The sequence below is a fragment of the Pipistrellus kuhlii genome, unplaced genomic scaffold, assembly GCF_014108245.1.
Source record: "Pipistrellus kuhlii isolate mPipKuh1 unplaced genomic scaffold, mPipKuh1.p scaffold_m20_p_2, whole genome shotgun sequence".
NCBI lineage: Eukaryota > Metazoa > Chordata > Mammalia > Chiroptera > Vespertilionidae > Pipistrellus > Pipistrellus kuhlii.
This window is the reverse complement of record NW_023425515.1, coordinates 150,411,755-150,433,212: the sequence shown is the minus strand read 5'-3', so window position 1 is coordinate 150,433,212 and position 21,458 is coordinate 150,411,755. Positions and strand designations below refer to the sequence as shown.

The 21,458-nt window shown below is 38.0% G+C and overlaps 1 protein-coding gene across 1 annotated transcript in view; it reads right to left on the bottom strand.

The window, feature by feature from the left end:
* Window positions 1–3,265: 3,265 nt before the first annotated feature.
* Window positions 3,266–21,458, bottom strand: part of DNAI4 (dynein axonemal intermediate chain 4) — a 61,304-nt gene continuing 43,111 nt past the window's right edge. The window contains 6 exon segments of the mRNA XM_036447116.2: window positions 3,266–4,794; window positions 9,230–9,386; window positions 13,880–14,106; window positions 14,968–15,066; window positions 18,952–19,073; window positions 19,905–20,062. Coding sequence (XP_036303009.1) covers window positions 4,744–4,794; window positions 9,230–9,386; window positions 13,880–14,106; window positions 14,968–15,066; window positions 18,952–19,073; window positions 19,905–20,062 — 814 coding nt within the window. The 3' untranslated portion in view covers window positions 3,266–4,743.

Below are 21,458 nucleotides of genomic sequence, written 5' to 3'. Positions count from 1 at the left end.
TTAAAAAAAATATATTTTATTGATTTTTTACAGAGAGGAAGAGAGAGGGATAGAGAGCTAAAAACATCGATGAGAGAGAATCATCGATCAGCTGCCTCTTGCACACCCCCCACTGGGGATGTGCCCGCAACCAAGGTACATGCCCTTGACCGGAATCGAACCCGGGACCTTTCAGTCCGCAGACCGATGCTCTACCACTGAGCCAAACTGGTTTCGGCTGTGTGGTTTCTAATACTTGGCAATAAATCAGTGTTTACATTTTCAGTAATATACAATAACCCAAAAGCTAAGAGTGGGTAATTTTTTTTTCTGTTTGATGAAATAACAGTTGGTTTTTGTTTACCCGTATTTTCCGGCGTATAAGACGACCCCCTAATTTTACAGTTAAAACATAGGTTTAGTCCTATATTCGCTGTATAAGACTACCCCCCACTTCCGAGGCAACACCAGTTCTTTTTTTAATAGACCGCCTCTCTGACTCTGGCCAATCTGAGCAGGCTTTTTATAGAACACAGTGTAGCTTCGGGGACAGAACATGTACACTGTGTTCTAGTAAAAAGCCTGCTCAGATTGGCCAGAGTCAGAGAGGCGGTCTATTAAAAAAAGAACTGGTGTTGCCTCGGAAGTGGGGGGTAGTCTTATACAGCGAATATAGGACTAAACCTATGTTTTAACTGTAAAATTAGGGGGTCGTCTTATACGCCGGAAAATACAGTAGGTTTTTCTGCCGTTGGCATTTTCTGTTTATTGTTTTAAAGTTATTTTTAAAAATGTTTAAAGGTAAGAAAAATCACAGCAAGCTTTGTTTATGGCATTTTTATTGCAATTCTGCACAGCATTCGAAATTTCAAAGGATCTGTGGAAATTTGAAAACAGTCATCTAAGGAAGAAAACAGGCTTCATTGTGGTTTTAACCATTCTTCAGACACAACTTTTAAGAAAGGAAAATTGCCTACCCAAAAGCCATTATTTAAATTACATATAATCTCAGGGCACTGGGCAGTAACACTGTGATTAACCATGTGCTAAAGCCCGGCCACCCATCGGGCATCTGCTTTCGTCTTAGCAAAGAGCACTCAGGTCAGCCACGGAGCAGCCACTGGTGCAGCACACACCTGCAGGTCCCATCTTGGCTGTCCACGCTGAAGACTTTCCTCCCTTGCGGAATCCGCCTGCCCAAGGTTTTACGATGTGCTTTCCTCAGAAACCTCATGTTCATTTGGAAGCTGGAAGTAGCTTCCTCTCTCAACTGAAACGGGGGGGGGGGGGGGGGGGGGCGGGGGGGGATAGAGAGAGAGAGAGAGAGAGAGAGAGAGAGAGAGAGAGAGAGAGGAGGGGAGAAGAAGAAGAAGAAGAAGGAGGAGGAGGAGGAGGAGGAGGAGGAGGAGGAGGAGGAAGAAGGGAGGGAGGGAGGGAGGGAGGGAGGGAGGAGGAAGGGAAGGAAGGAAGGAAGGAAGGAAGGAAGGAGGGGAGGGAGGGAGGGAGGGAGGAAGGAAGGAAGGAAGGAAGGAAGGAACTTCCTTAAAGGACCCTGTTAAGGAAGGCAGCAACCAAGTTCTATTCTTGGTGCAATGCACTGGATTTTGTAAAAGAAATTGAATCCTACACATCACTTTTTTTTCTCGTGTTGGTCTTGTTTCAAGAGATAGACATTTTGGGAAGCACTCAGGCCTTGCCAGCCTCCTCATTTTGTGGAGGAGGAGACACCGGGGCAGAGAGGGGAGACATAACCAGTGTCACTCAGCTGGATCATAGCCAAGACAAGGCTTGTCTTGGGTTGTCCTGGCCACCTCTGCTCTGCGGTCAGCAGCTTTCAAAGACATTAGTTACATGCTATGAACAAAAACACACAAACACAAAACAACCCTGCGGTGTGCCCTGGAGACTTACACCTCTTGCCTAAAAATACAAAATGGGGCCCGCTGTTTTTACCGGGGTGTTGTTCCCAACGTCCTCTCTCACTTTAACTTGGTTCAGACTTATAATACTTATCGGCACCTTGGCTCACTAGCAAGCACCAAGAACTCATGTATGAATGAATGTGTATTGGTAAACCGGTAACTGCTCAAATAAATAATATACGAAAAATATTGAAAGTTTATTACATCAGTGAAACCTATGAAAGTTTATTACATCAGTGGTGTTAAAAAGAGAGCGCCTTATACAGACATCCATTCCACTGCCAAGTGTGTCATAGATAGTCTGAATGTGCTTTTTCTAGTGTATTTTGATTTTATATTCCAGAGATTGACAGATTATGTAAATCTAGTAAATTTATGCTTTCTCTCTTGAGATTAAAAACACTTATTTTTTTCTGTTAATATTCAGTTACTCTCAACCTCTCAATATTAAGGTGGAGGTGGTAAGTTCATAATTTTTCAAGAAATTCACCTACCAAAGTATGAAAACTGTGGGTCATTTTAAAAAATAATTTTGTTTGCCAAAGTCATTTTACTTATTTTACTCCCTTCCTCTCTGAAATATACGTATTTCAGAGAGGAAGGGAGAGGGAGAGGGAGACAGAAACATCAATGATGAGGGAGAACCATGATTGGCTGTCTCCTGCATGCACCACACTAGGGATTGAGCCCAAAACTCAGGGACCCTTCTGTCCACAGTCTTACGCTCTATCCACTGAGCCAAACTGGCAATGGCTACCAAAGTCATTTTAAACCAAATAGAAGCCTTTACAATCATAGGTGACAGCATTTGTCATGTTGTCCTTTTTTAACATTTTATGATTAGACATAAATGCAATTACTAAAATAGAATCTTAAATAAACTCTGCCTCATACTTTATATAAGATTGGCAGAAAGAATACCAAACTTCTAAATTACTTGAATTTTTAAAAATGAAGAAATTCAGAGAGTTCAGTCCCCTCACTATTTCTGGAATACTATAGGTTCATTCCCACTTCAAAATTCTGGTCAGACAATTCCTACAACTGGGATTCCCACTATAATTCCATTTCACCCCACTTGTCTCTCCACAATACTGTCATTTGTTACAGCAATCCACCATCTCTTTTTTCCTACCTGAGGCACAGAGTAGAATAAACAAAGACTTCAGTTCCTGAAGGCAGGCAGACTTGGTTTACCCTCTAGGCTCATTGCTTACTACCTGGGTGAACAATTTTGTCTGCGGTAAAATGGTAAATGGTGGTAAGAGTCCTTACTTCACAGAATGTTTCCCATGAAACTATCTGGCACTTCTTAAGTGCTCAATGACAGCTAGATTCCTTCCTTCCAACCTGCCTGAATTATTTAGACCTGCCTGAATTCCAACTTATATTCTACAATTATCCATGTGTGAAAATCTTGCAACTACAACATGCCCCTTGAAACCATGTGCTACCCTGATTCCCATAGCACCTGCTGTCGATGCTGAGCTTTCATGTATTGCTGGCAGAAATGAAAACTGACACAGCCAGTTTTGGAAGATGGTTTGGGAGTTACAAATCCAAACATACTCCTACCATATGGTTCCAGCAATCGGACTGGTATTTTCTCAAAGGAATTTAGAACGTGTACATGGTTATCATATCAACTTCATTCATAATTGCCAAAATTTGGAAGCAACTGAGATACCCTTCAGTAGGTGAATGACAATTAACTGTGGTACATCCAGACAAAAAGGCAAAACTATCGAGACAGGATTGGGGAGGGGAGGGATAAATGGGCAGAGCCCAGATTATTTTAGGGCAGAGAAAATACTCTATGTAATACTACCCTTAGAGAATGTATGCCATTATGTATTTGCCCAAACCCATATAATGTACAACACTAAATGAACCCTAAAGTAAACTGGACTTTGTGTGATTATTATGTCTGTATAAGTTCATCAATTATAACAAACTTACCACTCTAGTGTTGATGTGGATAACTGGAGAAACTATGCATTTCTCAGGGCAGATGGCATATGGGAAATCTCCATACTCCCCTTTCAATTGTGTTATAAACATAAAACTGCTCCAAAAAATAAAGTTTTTAATTTTTTAAAATTTTATGGTAACTAAAATTTTCTAAGAACCCAAAGTCAGCTTAGAAAGCCAGCAAAATAATGCCTTTTATAGTTTCTATAACTCTTAAGTGAAAATCTTAAAAGTATGATGCTAATCTAAAAGTATGGGAGAGTCTACAAGATTGGTGATCAGAAAGGTGAAATGGAATAGGGTCAATTGCCCAGGATCCAAGAAGTATAAAATAGCTTTATTTTTCATTTAAGCTCAATGAGAGTAGAACATGTGAAATTTTTTTAATGATCAAAAATACGTAATAAAAAGAAACACTTTTTTTCCAATGAAACCAAGTTTTTATTCTGTTGCACAGAGTGATATGGAAAAGCTAACCTTTCAGAAAGACAAGGGGATATATTACAATAGACTTAACCAAAAGGAAATGTATACCCCAAGCTTTTCTTCTAAAGGAATAATAATTTTCTAACATACATAAATATTTTATAAGTATGTATATGTACTTGGAATATGATTAAGAACTGGCATAGGAATATCTTTCAAAATTTAAGGAAATCCCAACAATACCCTTACAATTAGTTTGGATAAAAAAAAACTAACAACTGGAATAAAAGTTGATTAAATTTTTATTAAGTTCAAATAGAAGTTATACATTAAATATTGTTTTCTAAAATCAAAATCCCAGATTACTGCATCCAATCAGTCTAATATATGTTAAACAATGTTCCTTTAAAAAAAATTAACAAGGAAGGATATCAGTAATGACAATTTATCCTGGTTGATTTGACCTTGGTCCAAGCAAACTATCTATCACATCTCTCTGGAAAAGAAAAAAAAAAAGTTACACAATTATAATGCAATAAAACACAAATGAAGAGGTAAAGTAGTCTTTAAATTGTCATTTAAAATTTACAAGTTAAAAAATACATATAAATTGGTGATACACATATAGAGGGCATCCGATAAGATTGCAGAAGGGAAACAAACCCTAGTATAATCTGCTTTTTTCTATGAAAGACTCTTTTACTGAAATTTGATAAACAGTTTTATAAGAATTCAGTAAAGGGACAATTCTGGCAGCTCCTGTTTAGCTTAATGCATAAAGCTGAATTTTCTCATTTATAAAATAATTTTTAGTCTTAATATTATCTTAGGCTTTTTCATGATCTGTAATATGGTACATAATTTAGAGAGAGTAAAATGTCTGAATTGCTAAGTGGATTGTATATTTCATGTAATGAAAATGACCTTTGTACTAAAGGGGTAAAATGATCATACGTAAGAGGATGAAACCAAAGAGGGGAGGTGAGTTTTTAAGAAAGATACAGTGAAAAGATGGGAATTGGGAGCAGAAGCCTGGTGATTTCCCGATCACAAAGTCAAGGCAATCTTGAGAAAATCACTTATGTCTAGAAATAGGTAACCTCTTTCTGCTTCTAAAGAGTGTTCTAAAAGTTGGATGAGCTAATAAATATCAAAGTGTACTATAAACTCTAAAGAGTTATAAACACCTCAGCTAACTTGTAGGCCAGTTCCTGTCTTTTATCTGGTACCATAATTCTCGGAGGCATTCCTTCCATTCTTCAAGTCCTGACACTCCCAGTTGGTTCTCAAGTTGCTTCTCAAACCCATCTCTTTCTAGCTCGTTCTCATGTGGGCAAATAAATAGATCACTTCCATAATTTGTTCATTATTATATTTTTAGTGCCCCAAATAGACCCTGCCATAGTGCATATTTAGTAAATATCTGCTGAAAGAATGGTGTATTTTTTTCTGCCTTCTGTGTCACTCAGCATGAATTCATTGTGTGTCTATGTTTTATGTTTCTAAAACCCCATTTTGAAGATTTTACTTATCTTTTATTTTTTCTTTTATTTGGGGAAGAAAAAGGTAAAAGCCCAAGAATAAAGAATAACATGACAAACATTTGTACACTGAAACATAAGAGTAGAAATAACGTCCAAGAGTAATTCTCTACAGGCTGCCTCCAGAAAGGGAGTTTATTTGTGCAGTGCCCATTGAAACTGGCTTCTACCAAGTTTCATAATCTGCACAATGCAAAACTTGGGCTCCCAGCAACCAATTCCCATCATGCCAGGAGAGGAATTGGTGTTTCAACGCCAATAAATGCGAACCTGGTTGGTTAATCATGTTGACAGCTGGCTACACCACTTGCTTTAATTGCAAGGCTTGAATCCCAGGCACCTGTTCATGCCGGGCACCAGACTAATGCTACCCCAAACCATGAACCCTGACTTGATAGGATAGGGCTGCAGCCAATGTTCTGCTATGTCGCTGCACAATACTATTTAATATTCTGTTTTTTTGGTTTTTGTTTGTTTTTTTTATCACTTCAGGGAGGGGCCAGAGTTTCAGAAAATCTCATCCCTCAAAACCTCCATAGCCCAAGGATCCCTCTCCTTCTCCTTCCCCTCCTCCCCCTGCTGTGCAACTCCATCACAAAGAGTGATGGGCAATGCAGAGATACGGGGGAGTTGTGGTCTTAAAACTGCTGTCAATCCTTTCTCCATGGGTTTTCCCAGTGAACCCTGCTGCAGCATATATGGTCCTTTGCCTTTGGGAAACATGTCCACTCCAAAGCAACAAATGTCATCTTTGCCTTGGGGACCTGTCTTGTTTTGTTAATTTTCACCTGAGGGTATTTTTTCCACTGATTTTTAGAGAGTTGTAGGGAGCAAGCAGGGGGGAGGGGAGTAAGAGAGAAAGAGAGAGAGAGAGAGAGAGAGAGAGAGAGAGAGAGAGAGAGAGAGAGAATATCTATGTAAGAGAGACAAATTAGTTGGTTATTTCGTGCATGTGCCCTGAACTGGCCAGGGATCGAACCTGCAACCCAAGTATATGCCCTTGACCAGGAATCAAACCCATGACCCTTCTGTGCACAATCCAATGCTCTAAGCACAGAGCAACACTGCCTAGGGAAGCCTTGGATACTTTTTAATAAAAGAAATGAAACCATACTGATAACATTAAAGTTCCCTTTGCAGCCCTCCCCAATGCTGTTCTTCTCTCAGCATTCACTTCCCAGAGGCAGCCTTTACTGTAAGTTTGGTACAGATTTTTCTTGTACAATGAAATCATAAGCCTTCAAAAATTTTTATTCAACTTGGTTAAAATTAATGGGGAAATTATAGATCATAATGTTACTTGATAAGACACCCGTGATAGAAAATAATGGTTTGGCATTAATTACTTTGAGACTTCAAATTACTGTTATGATTATAATTCTCTGCAATGCTACAAAAGAGCTATCTCAGTTAAGCTCATGTTTGTTAATAAGTAATGTAAAAACTGATTAATAATTTAATCTCCCATAAATATAATGTTTAACCTTTAGAATATTATGACCAAAAACATAAAAGACTTATTTGTATTAGGAAACTATAATTATTTACTAATTTATGGAATATATTTATTAAAAGAAAATTTTGCTCACCAGCATTGAAATCAGTAAAACACACACACACACACACACACACACACACTCACAACACTCACACACACACTAGATTACCAAAAATGTTCAGATTCTCTGAGTTTTGCCTACTTTCTGCTTGCATGGCATACTGCTCACACAAAAAAAAAGATGTCTCTAATTGATTCAAATCCAAACACAAAAATGAAACATTGTCTTGCACCTTCCAGTCTATACATTTACTACCTATATGTATGGCTAAGAACACAGTTTTAATTTTTGTGTTTAAGTAATATTACAAAATCATATTTGTACTTCCTTTGATGACATTTGCTTTTATCGGGTATTCAAAATGTGTCATATTGACACATTGAAATATACATCATTTAAACTTTGGTATTGTAGTCACTCAGGTGAATACGCTATATTTTACTTGTCTTGTTCTCCACTGGTGATCATTTAGGTTATTCCTATCACTTGATAGAAATCAATCAAGCGATGTAGCAACATGTTGCAGAGCTCCATAAAAGGATGGAGAATGTAAGTAAACTGTAACTAGACTTTCGGAGACAAAGGCTCTGAGACCTCCCCCAATGGAGGACAATGACAAATGAACAGTGCAACAGGGCTCGGCCTGGCAGTTAGGAAAATCCCCTTAAATGGCTACAGTCAATATGCATCTCAGCCAGTTGAGAAAATAATCTCCAAAACTACCTATGATTGGGGTAGAACTCTACCTCCAACATGTGACCCAAATCTAATCAATACATCTGCCTTCCCTAACCCTATTTCTCTCTGGTTGGATATTTAAGTTCTTCCCTTCTTTTTCTTTTTTAATCCAATTACAAACAATGGTATACTTAATTTCTTTGATTGCCTCTATGAATATTTCTACAACATAGAGTCCCAGAAGTGGATAGTCTTGGCTCATATTGCTAATTTGCTTCCAAAGAAGTTATGCCAATTTCTATTCCAAACATCAGTATAGCCGAGGACCTATCTTACCAAATGTTTGCCAGTACTGAGCAATCTCATTAAAAAAAAATCTTTGTTTCTTTGTTAATTTGATATATGAGAATGCTATTGCATGTTAATTTAATGTAATAATTTTTTATTTCTTTGTTAGTAAGGTTCAATTTTAAAATATAAATTACTAGTCATTTTTTTGTAAATGAAATTTCCAATCTTGTGTACTCTGTACTGGAGTCTTAGTGTTTTTCCTTATCAATTTCTGAATATTGCAATTTTTTAACATGTTTATAGTATTTACTGTAATATTTGCTAGATTACTCCTTAAAATAGAAATTTAAACATAAGAAACAGAAAACAACTTGAAAAGCTACTTTACAAATAATGGGCATCTTTGATATTACTTTGCTTGTCAAGGTTTTACCACAAAGCTACAAAGCTTTGGTATTTGAAGAGTAAGGGACTAAGGATAATGCTAAACTAATAGAAACAAAATGCCTATTTTAGGAACATTGGATAATATCTAAAAACATTATTTCTTGTAAAAGTTTTTGTATATTTTCAGTAAATTTTGTCAGCTATATTTATCAGTTATTAAGTCCTAAGTAAATACTAGATATAATTTTAAGTTCTTCCATATAACATTCATAAATCTTATGCTCAACATCATTATTCTAATTTTACAGACAGAGAACGAATAGGAATCATGCCAAGGAGGTAGCAGATCTTGTGACTTATATTTTTTCCATTGCACCACACTTAAGATATAAGAAATGTAAATCCTTTTTATGACACAAAATTGCAATTAAATGAAATCATACAATTACATAAAATTTTGACTTTTGAGTCTTACCCGGCTAGTAGTCAAAGCGGTGGGCATATTTCTCAGTTCATACACAGCAACCTGACCATCACTGTCTCCCACTAGAAGGCAATCTGTTTGTTTAGCGAAGAGAACAGTTGTGAACTTGATTCCGGGGTTAGCAACATTCACAATTAGAGGATCCAAACTGTAATAAAACATGTTCTTTGTAAGTTTAGTTGTTGTTAATATGTTCTTTGTATATTCAGACTTAGAGAAGTCAGAAATATTTTTTGTGATTTTATGCAATAAAAATCAAAAGCTTAAGCATTTTCAAAATCAAAGTAACTGCTTCTTAATCCTTATTCAATCAAAACCTTTAATATCAACTAGATAAATTAAAGCAATGTACAATTAAAGGCGAGAACTTTTAAGTTTAAACTATCATGGTTAAATTTATGTATTAACTTGGCTAGGTTATGTTATTTGGTCAAACACTAGTCTACATGTTACTGTAAAGGAATTTTTTCTTAACACTTAAATCAGTAAAATCTGAATATAGCAGATTATTCTACAGAACATGGGTCAGACTCATTCAATTTGTTGAAGGCCTTAAGAGAAAAGACTGAATTCCCCAAAGCGGACTTCCGCAACATGGACTCCTGACGAAAATGCCAGCTTACCAGCCTGTCATACAGATTTGGGACTTTCCAGGCACCACAAAGCTATGAGCCCATTCCTTTAAATCTCGCTCTCTCTCTCTCTCTCTCTCTCTCTCTCTCTCTCTCTCTCTCTCTCTCTCTCTCTCTCTCTCTCTCTCTCTCCTCCACCCCACCCTCTCTCTCCCGATCCTACCCTCCTTCATCTCCCTTTCCTTCCTTATTTTCTCCCTCTCTTTTAATTGTTGTGTTTCCCTGACTAATTCAAATCCTAAAATAATAAATTTATTTTAATAAAAGGATGTTTACATCCAAATGAACCTCTGAAACATAAAAGAATATTTTGAACAAGAATTTTTCCTATTTGTCATCCAAAGCATCTACTGATTCCCTTAAAAAGCAAACGAAGCAGCAACTTGAATATTTCTTCTGAAGAAATACAGTCTTAAGAGCTTCACTTTTATTAGAAAAATTAAAATCAGACAGTAGTCATCTCATATTCAAGAATAAATTGATTTGTGATATAATCCTTGATTTTTGGTTCAAGCTCTTTTATAGAACAAGCCATGACAAAATTTTAAAGTTATTAAATTATTAACTTCTGGGGAGGGGGGGGGGGAATTTTGCCTTTAAGAATAAACCCATTGAATTTTCCATCATTTATCTAAAAAATTTTTAAAACTTACTGATTTGAGAGAAGATGGGAGAGAGAAAAACATTTGTTGTTCCACTTACTTATGCAGTCATTGGTTGCTTCTTGTATGTGCCCTGGCCTGAGATTGAACCCCCAACTTTGGCATATTGGGACAATATTCTAACCAACTGAGCTACATGGCCAGGGTTATCATTTACTTTAAACAAGAATGTTTTTCTCGGCTCCTTCTGCTAAAACAGCATAAAGATCTCCAATATTTTCTAATTGAAGTAGAATCATTAAACATTTTATGGCAACATTTTAAAAAGCTAAGAGGTTGTAGATGACAGTCTAATAACTTTGGTGTAACACCTTAAATAAAAAAAAGTTTAATTAAACAAATCCCCCTTTGAATATGTTTAGGTATGTAAGCCAAGATGGCGGCTTACACATCTGAACCACTGCCATGCACAACAATTTCAAAATTACAACTAAAAGACAAAATGTCTATCACCCAGAACCACGGGAAAGCTGGCTGAAAGGAAGCTCTACAACTAGACTGAAAGAGAAAGGAGCATTCATGGCACAAGCGCTGAAAAACTGAGGTAAAGGGGCAATAAGAACTGGAGGCAGATTCTAGCTGGTGGAGGGCATTGCTTTCTTCAACTCAAAGAGAGACAATCTTCCACTCTCTGAAATCCAGTTTCTGGGGAGAAGCTAGACTGTCTGCCATCAGGTTGGAAAGTGAAGGTGGCTTGTTGACAGAGCTGTGCACAAGAATAATTGTTTGCTGTGCTGGGGCGTGAGACACAGGGACGCAGTCAGAGAGGCAGAGATGGCTGACTGGCAGCCATTGCTGTTTGCCATGCCCTAGCCTGTGACTCCACCCCACACAATCTACAAATACACCCAAGCTCCAAACAGCAGCTTTTGCATATGAATGGCCTTCTTTATTACAGTTTAACCTAGCAAACTTGCAACTTGGTACAGACAGCTCCAAAGCTTCCAAGCTCCAAGAAGGGAAGAGAGGTCTGTGGTTCTCACTGTAGCTCCTGCAGGGTGGCCTCAAACAGTAGCTGAACTGCACCCCATTGGAGATCTAGAAGCCAGTGTATTTAGTGGTCAGTGTGAGACACCAGATTTCAACTCCTTACATCCATAAGTGACACATTCAGGAGGCAGACTCAGTGAGCACCAAAGCCCCACTGAAACAAGGCCTGCACCATAAGTGTGTTGCAGCACAGCAGTTTTTCCATTATAGACAAAGTGGGTCCTCACAGCCAATTGGCCTGGAGGTCAATTCCTTCCAGTGTACCAATAGCAATCAAGGCTTAACTACACCAAGACTTTGCACTCAGCTCACAAATGGTGTACCAAGAGCAACCACTTCAGGTGATAGGGGAAGCTGAGCTACTGGCCCCTATAGGTCACCTACTACACAAAGCCAGTCCATCAACACAGGGAGGCAACCAAAATGCAGAGGCACAGAAGCATGTCACGAATGGGAGAGATGGAGGAAAGTAAACTATTGGACGACACAGTTCAGAATCACATTTATAAGGTTACTCAAGAATCTTCTAAAAACTGCTGAGAAACTTGAAGAGACCTTCAAGGACCTTAATGAGAATACCAAAAAAATGAAAAAGGACCAGTCAGAAATGAAGCATACACTGTCTGAAATAAAGAATATACAGACACTCAACTGTAGATCAAAGGACCCCAAGAGTCAAACCAAAGATCTGGAATATGGGGGGGTAACGCACAACCAGAGAGGCAGAAAGAAAGAAGAATCCAAAAGTCTGAGGATAATGTAAGGAGCCTTTGGGATAGCTTTACGCATACCAACATCCGGATTTTTGCGGTGCTGGTAGAAGAGAGAGAGCAGGATATTGAAGGCCTATTGAAAGAAATAATGACAGAAAACTTTCCCTACCTATGAAAGAAATTGACTTATAAGTCCAGGAAGCACGCAGAACCCCAAACAAGAGGAATCCAAAGAGGACCACATCAAGACACATCATAATTAAAATGCCAAGGGCAAAAGACAAAGAGAAAATCTTGAAAGCAGCAAGAGAAAAACAGTTAGTTACCTACCAGGGTGTATCCATACGACTGTCAGCTGATTCCTCAACAGAAACTATGCAGGCCAGAAGGGAATGGCAAGAAATATTCAAAGTGATGAATAGCAAGAACCTACAACCAATATTACTCTATCCAGCAAAGCTATTATTCAGAATTGAAGATCAGATAAAGAGCTTCACAGACAAGAAAAAGCTAAAGAAGTTCATTACCACCAAACCAGGATTACATGAAATGCTGAAGGGTATTCTTTAAGAAGAGGAAGAAGAAAAAAAAGGTAAAGGTAGAAACTATGAATAACAAAAAGACATCAAATACATACCTACCAACAAGTGAATCTAAAAATCAAGTGAATAAAAAATCTGAAGAACAGAATGGACTGGTGAATATAATAGAATCAAAGCCATAGAAAGGTAGTGGACTGACAATTCTCAGGGAGAAGGGAGTCTGAGGGGTGTGGAAGGAGATTGGACAAAAATCTTACACCTATGGATGTAGACAGTGGCAGGGGGTAAGGGCATGGGGTGGGGTGGGGTGGGGAATCAGGTGGAGGGGAGCTATGGGGGAATAAAGAGGAACACCTGTAATAACCTGAACAATAAAGATTTATTATATAAAAATTTTTTTAAAAGAAAATCTTTAGTTAAAAAAATTAGCCACTTCTCTACATTCTCCTGTAAACCAGTCGATTTAAAATGGTTAACTAAATTAAAGGTAGTTATGATATTATATATTAGTATTTAATCATTTGAGGAGATGAATAATATTACCTTTTTTACTGATTTTTTTAAATTGATTTTTAGAGAGTGAGAAAGGGTGAGGGGTGAGAAACATCGATGTGGCATTGACACAGTAATTGGTTGCCTCCAGCACGTCCCACACATGAAGGATAGATCCCACAAGTCAGGCATGTGCCCTGACCGGGAATGGAACAGGCACCCTTTTAGTGTATGGAGCTATGTCCAACTGAGCCACACTGGCCAGGGCAATATAACCTATTTTCATTCAAATATAATTATAACAACGTAAGCAATTAATAGTAATATAGCATCTTTATTCTTAAAGAACTCTCATAGGATAAACTATTACAGGCCTTGTTTCAAAGTAAATTCAGGGTGGGGGGAAAGTAGGTTTACAGTTTTGAGTACAAAGAGTTTATTCTTCTATTATTTTTTATTAATTATTGTGTTATTTTCCATATGAACAACTGTAAATCTACTTTTGCCCCACCCTGTACAGGTCTCTGTAACCAATGTCAAAACTTCCATGTATCATTTAGTTTGACCTGCTTCTACTAGAAACATCCCCAAGAAAGATATTAACACTTACGTGCTGATGTGAAGGTCCCAAATCTCCACTCTGTTCTCATTTGCAGCTGCAAATATATAGGATGATTTCGGGGACCAAGAAACATCATAAACAACACAAGTAGTTGGATAAAAACTCAAAAAAGGCTTAGTATTTTCCTGTTGCCATATAATAACGCCCCAATCTGCAGAACAGCTTAAGAACACATCATGACAGAACGGATTCCATGCTATTTTATACACTGGACCCTTAAATTTAAAAAAAAAAAATTAAAACACATAGGTAAATAGTATTTAATATCTAATACTTTAAACTTCATCAACAAATTTAAAATGCTAAGATTTCTAGATTTATTCACCATGCATTATTATGTGGGTATTATTTTAGTTGAAAGTAATGTCATAAATTGAATCTTCTCTAAATTATGCCATACAAAAACATTTAAAAATAGTTCATACGATATTCACTAAATATTAATACATATTATACATTTTGACTTAAAAACATAAGGAGTGTTGCCCTAACTAGTTTGGCTCAGTGGACAGAGTGTCCGCCTGCGGACTCAAGGGTCCCAGTTTCAATTCTGGTCAAGGGCATGTATTTTGTTTGCGGGCAAATCCCCAGTAGGAGGTGTGCAGGAGGCAGCTGATCGATGTTTCTCTCATTGATGTTTCTACCTCTCTCTCTCTCTCTTCCTCTCTGTAAAAAAAAATCAATAAAAATATTTTTTTTAAGTCAAACATTTAAAATATATATGGAATGTTAAAAAAAATGAAGAAATATAGATGGAACAATTATAAAAGATATGCAGAACAGGGATATGCAAGAGACAATTTTACTTTTGGATCAGTATGTTATCACAAAGTCAGAAACAAATAAAAATTGCAACTTCCATTATGTGCAAGAAAGAATTGAGGATGTCTGGAAACCAAATACAATGCTCCACACATTATTGATGGTTTCCATGCAAGCAAGCACTTATTTTGAGTTGATATTTTTAACTCTGAAGATATAAATGTATTGCATGTTTAAAATACTATGCATAATGATATTACTGTTTCAGAAATATTCCAAGACACATTTTCCATACTTACTATACTTAAACTAACCTTATGTCCTCTGTAGGTATCTAGGTATTGTTCATTGTATGAACAAGAACATTTGTGAATATAACCTTCTTCAGTGCCAGCCAAATAGATATTTGTGTCCTACAACACAAAAAATCAAAATGCATTGGCTTTTGATACATTAGTAAATGTGTTAAACAGAATATTAAACCATTCAAGATATATTAAAATCAATTTAGGAACCAAAACTAGAAATACTAACCTTAAGATAGTTGTCTGTTGTCTTTTTCTTTCTATCATTTTATAATAATTAAACTACCTGAAGACCTACTGTACAAAGAAAATATAGATTTGTTTTTTTGCTGGAATAGAGGATATAACTTAGCATCCTATCTAGAAATTACATGGACAAAAATTGCTTTAAAATGAGGAAGTATTTTTCAATACTTAGAGCTCTCTCTCACTGGAACTAGCAATCCAGGGAACTAGTAAGTATTCTTTCAATGCAACTAGTCAAGAAGATAACTTAATAATAGCTATTTGTCTATATAAACCTAAGGAAATGATTCTTGCTGGGAATAAGAAATTGAACTAGATGGTGTCTCAGAAATCTATAACAAAATGTATGTCTTAAATAAGGATTTTAAATGTATTTCCTATAGTGAAAAATGTCATTGTTAGAAAGTCTGAAAGTAAGTGTTTTATGTCCTAACTATGTGGGGTCAGAATCACCTGAGAACATTTTAGAACTGCAGAATCTCGCCTTACCCCAGATCTACTGAATCAGAATCTGCATTTTCACAAGATTTCCAAATAATTTGTATGTACATTAAAATTTTAGACACGCTGTTCTAGTGTGTAGCAGCAGTACTTAAGAATGAAAATTCTAGATCATGGGGTATATGCAATTTTAAATTACACAAAAAGTAAAATCCGCACCCCCCACCAAGTAGCATTGCTAGTTTACATTCAGCAGTAAATAAAAGTTCCCTTTGACCCACATTCTCTTCAATAGTTGGTTATATCAGACATGCTAAGTTTTATCATCTATTAGGTGTACAATTATACCTAATGATTAAATTGCCATGTACATGAATATTAACAATGTTGAGCACACTTATTTCCTCTTCTGTTCACATCTCCGGACTATTTTACTATCTCTCTTTCTCATACTTATTTGTGTAAGTTATGTATGTGTTCTATTACATATTATTCATCTATTAAATATATTGCAAATATCTTCTCCCAGTGTATGGCTTTATTTATTTATTTATTTATTTATTTATTTATATTGGTGTCTTTTGGTACATAGCAGCTCTCATTTTAATGTTGCTGGTATTAATATATTTATATTTATATTTATATTTATATTTATATTTATATTTATACTTATACTTATATTTATATTTATATTTATATTTATATTACCCAGCACGTGAAATCACACAAGACCCAGGACTGCAGGGCTCCTTGGCAGATTCCCCCGAAGAAGTAGGCCAGAGCCAGGGGTTTCTGCCTCCATGGTATGCACAGCCCCGGGACCCCAGGCCTTGTTGTGTGGATCAGCTGCCAGGCACTGCCTTCTTGGCACTTGGAGCCACAAGATCCCCAGGCCTCACCACCTGGAGCAGCTGCTGGGCCCCACCTCTGCCCCACACGTGCAGTGTCAAGACCCCGCCCACCTGTGCACACCAGCTGTGCATGCAGCCTCCTTGTGATGCGTGAAGGCAACACGGCATGAGGGCGTGAGGGCCACCTAGGCCTGTGGTCTGCAAACTGCGGCTCCTGAGCCACATGCGGCTCTTTGGCCCCTTGAGTGTATTTTGTGGCTCTTCCACAAAATACCACGGCCTGGACGAGTCTATTTTGAAGAAGTGGTGTTAGGAAAAGTTTAAGTCTAAAAATTTGGCTCTCAAAGAAAATTTCAATCGTTGTACTGTTGATAGTTGGCTCTGTTGACTAATGAGTTTGCCGACCACTGTCCTAGGCTATTATTAGTATACTAGAGGCCCGGTGCCAGAAATTCATGCATGGGGGTGGGTGTCCCTCAGCCCAGCCTGCACCCTCTCCAATCTGGGACCCCTCGAAGGATGTCCTACTGCTGATTTACAGGGAATGGGCCTAAACCAGCAGTTGAACATCCTTCTTGCAATCCAGGACTGCTGGTTCCTAATGGCTCACCTGCCTGCCTGCTGCCTGATTGCCCCTAACCATTCTGCAGGCTGGCCTGCTTACCCCCAACTGTCCCTGCCACCTGCCTGCTCACGCCCAAATGCCCCTTGCCAGCCTAATCACCCCCAACTGCCCCCCCCCATGCCAGTGTGCTTGCTCCCAACTGCCTCCCCTGATGGCCTGTTCACCCCAACTGCCCCCCCCACCACCTGCTGGTCTGCTCATTCTCAACTTTCCCCCCTGCCAGCCTGATCACCCACAATTGCCCTCCTCTTTTGACCACCTCTACCTTGGCCTCGCCACCATGACTTTGTCCAAAAGAACATCCAGAAGATCTCCTGGAAGGTCTCCCAGTCTAATTAGCATATTACCATTTTATTAGTATAGAATATAGATAGAGGCAAGGTGCATGGATGAGGGCCAGCTGGTTTGTCCTGAAGGGTGTTCCAGATCAGAGTGGGGATTCCCTTAGGGTGTGGGGCAGCCTGGGTGAGGGGCCTGTGTTGTTTTTCATGCTGGCCATGTCCCTAGGGGTCAGAGTCCCTGCTCAGGGGGTGTGGGCAGCCTGGGTGAGGGGCTGAGGGCCATTTTCAGGCTGGCCACATCCCCTTCTAGGTAGAAGTCCGCACTGATGTACTTGGCCAGCCTAGGTGAGGGTCTGATGGCTGTTTGCAGGCTGGCCAAGCCCCCCAGTGGGGACCCTCATCTCATGGAGGTGTGGCCAGCTTGGGCGAGGGACTGAGGCTGTTTTCAAGCTGGACAATCCTCCTAGTGGGGACCCTCCCCCCATGGGGGAATGGCCAGCCTGGGTTAGGGCCTTTCTTTTCTTTTCAGCGCCTCCTTGAGTGGAGGCCAGGGCCAGCTGGAAGCAGGTATCTGGGATTTATTTATCTTCTATAATTGAAACTGCAACCTGGAGAGGAGGCCAGGGCTGACCAGGGCAGGTGGGAAGCTTGGCTTCCTCTATCACTGAGGGCAAACCAAACTGCCTGCTTGCTCCAGCTCTGTGGCCACTGCCAGCTTTGTTGGGTTAATTTGCATACTTGCTCCTGATTGGCTGGTGAGTATAGTGGAATGATAGTTAATTTGCATGTTTCTCTTTTATTAGTGTAGATATATATATGTGGTACTTTTCTGTGCCTTGTTTAAGAAGATTTTTCCTACTTTGAGGTCATAGATATATTCTCCTACATTTTCTTCTAAAAGTTTTTTTTGTGTACGATGGATGCAGTAGGGACCTAATTCCATCTACAATAAACTTTCAGCTTACATACATGTTAAAGGCATGCCTCAAAATTAAATACCCATTGCATTTTGAAGTTATTTATCACATGTTCTTACAAGCTAATATTTTTTTAAAGTATGATACTTTGTAAAATGTTTTTGTACTCATTCAATAGAAACTTATCTGGCCACTGGGTAAAGCTAGCAACAAAACTTCTGGTGTGCAGTGTGTTAAGTAGTCTTCCTGATGCCTACAATCATAAGAGCAACCCCTTACATGGAGGATCTAGAGGACTATAAGGTACATTTGGTTTCTATCAGAATAATAGAGCACCAGATCAGACAAGAAGGCCAAGCAGGGGCACTTGTTATACATGCAGTGGTAAAGAGGATCTTGCCATAGTTCCTCAGAAACACAGACCTTTTCTCTGGAAAGTAGATAAAGACAGAGTATAGTCAACTAGAATGTGCCATACTATCTTTGGTTGACAGCTATGTTTGTTATTTTCTTACTTACAAGGCACACTATTAGTTAACATGCTAACTTTTTGTCTTGCTTTATATCTTAAAATACGTCCATTATTGAAAGTTGTTCTATGCAATAGTAAATCACGGATTGAAATAATTTACCTTGGGATGAAAAGCAAAACACATCCCAGGAGCTTGACGAGATATCAAAGCTTCACCTTTCTTTTCCTTTTCTCCTCCTTTTCTGTTGCTGCTGCCAGTAGTTCGCTTCAAACGCATCAAATCTTTATTTAAAGAAAAAATATATTATATTTCTTAGGTCGCCCACAGGTTTCAAATTATGAGATTCACAGACTTTTATTTCCTTCATGGGGAGATATTAGTGTGATTTCACCATGTGATCTTTTTTTTTTTTTTTTAAGGCTCTGAAAATATAAGGTTTTAAGTGCTTTCCCTGGAACCAATTTGGGGTTCTTAGTAGTTAGAGGAAGCTAGGATGGTGAGTGGAGCAAGTACATACCAGGGGAAGAAAATCAATTGCCATGTGATTTAATACATATATGCCGTTTCTGCTACACTGTTGCCATTATCCCAAGCAATTATATAAATAACTGTCAGGGCATCTGAACTAATTTTTAGAATGAAGCAGGGAAAAGATAAATAAATGCAAAAAAGAATGGGAGAGAATAGGGTAAAATGTTTCCTGTCTTTGAAAACTAAGCTTGCAAACATAATATTGTTGTTTGAGAGTGCTACTAGTTTCAACTGAAATTCTAAACTGTCCCCAAACCAGTTTATTAAAATTATCTCAGAGTGGTAAAAAAAGAAAGAAAAATATATATCTTATTTATCACATGAAAAAGTATTGCAGATATAATGTGTCCCTTCAGTAAATAATGATTTCTGCCATCTTCTGCATCTGATTTAGTTAAAATTAGCAAATACCCAAACTAGATGCTTAGAAAAAGATGACCAAGCCCAGTTTTATTTTCTTATTGAGCAAAACCAAAATTTGTCACCTCTTACACATGGTTTACTAGGAGTTTTTAATTCAGCCTATAACAAGAGAAAGTTAATTTGATATCTACTTATTAGTAGTATATTTTTTTTTTTACCATGACAGTCCAGTCCTTTGCGTATAATCCATTTGGCGATTCTTCCGTCTGCTGATATAGAAACTAGTATTTCTCTCTTGTCATCACCTGTTGTTCCTCGATCTTGTTCTATCCACTGTAGTTGCCATATAGGTTCCAAATGTTTTTGAGGTGATTCACTGAAAAAGAGAAAAGTACCAACTAAAAATTTTTTTTTAAAAAAAGGCTTAGAGCACAAGTGACAAGGACACCACCATAAAGCACAATAACCTACTTATAGAGTGCTTTTATTCTGGAAAACTAGAGGCCCAGTGCATGAAAATTCATGTACTGGAGGGGGATACCCTCAGCATGACCTGCTCCTTCAGGAGCCAGAGGCAACTTGGCAATCAGAGGAAAGCGACTCCCCCATCACACCTCTGCTGCTGCCACTACCAACAGCACAAGCTTCAGTCAGCCCTGGTCAACAGAGCCTTGAGTGGCCCTGGGTGGATGGGCAGCCGCCATCTGAAGCTTGTCTGCACTTTGGACCTGACCTGGGAGCTTGGGGAACTGAGGAAACTGGGGGATTCTGGAGGCTGGCACACAAAGTGGCTGAACCCACCTGGGGGTGGGCTTGGCCGTGCAGTGTGCCTGCCACCCAGGGGGTCTGGGGGGAACTGGGTGCAGCCATCTTGTGGCTGTGGGTGCTGCCATATTTGAGGGCATGGCAATCAATTAGCATATTCCCTCCTTATTGGCTGTGGGCAACACCATCTTTGTAAGGACGTGACAGTCAATTAGCATATTCACTCTTTATTAAATAGGACTAGATTTTTATTTTAAATATTTTGAAAAACAGGAAAAATAATAACTTTGCCATCTAATATTCACTGCCACTTTTCTCATTTCTTAAAAAAAAGAAAATTGTTAATGCCATTAATTCTATTGGCTCTCATAACAAATACAAAAGCAAATTATTTCCTTTCTTTTAAAAATTTATTTCACTTACTTTATTCCTTTTATTTTTTTCTAGTTAAATTGTTTATATTTAGCTTATTTTATACATATTGAATATAAGTATAAGGATTTTTCATAGTTTAAATGAATAAGTTGTTTAAGTTTTATTCACTTCTCAGTGAATTTTTAAATCACTTGTCAGATTACTAACTGTTTTTCTATCAGATTAGTAAATTGCTCTATTCCTAGGATTGAATCCTTTGATTTTTTTTTTAATGCAAACTCTCCAAAATAATAATTCTGAATCTTTTTAAAATCATAGATTTCTTTGATTTTATGGTAAAATTTAGGGACCCTTTTCCTGGAAATAAGCAGAAAGGCCTCAACTTACAAAACTATGTAAATAATTTCAAAGTTAAGCTTAAGAACTTCTGCTTTAATACCTATTTCCATTCAGTTCCAGCAAAGTTTACTCAAAACTAACATAAATATCCTACCTCATTTCCCTCCCATTGATATCTGGCCTATTACCATACAAAAACCTAACATATTCAGTATCTTCCCCCTTTAACGTTTTTATTTTCTCAATCTGACTCATTTATTCATTTATTCTTTTTTTTTCTTTTAAGAGTTCTA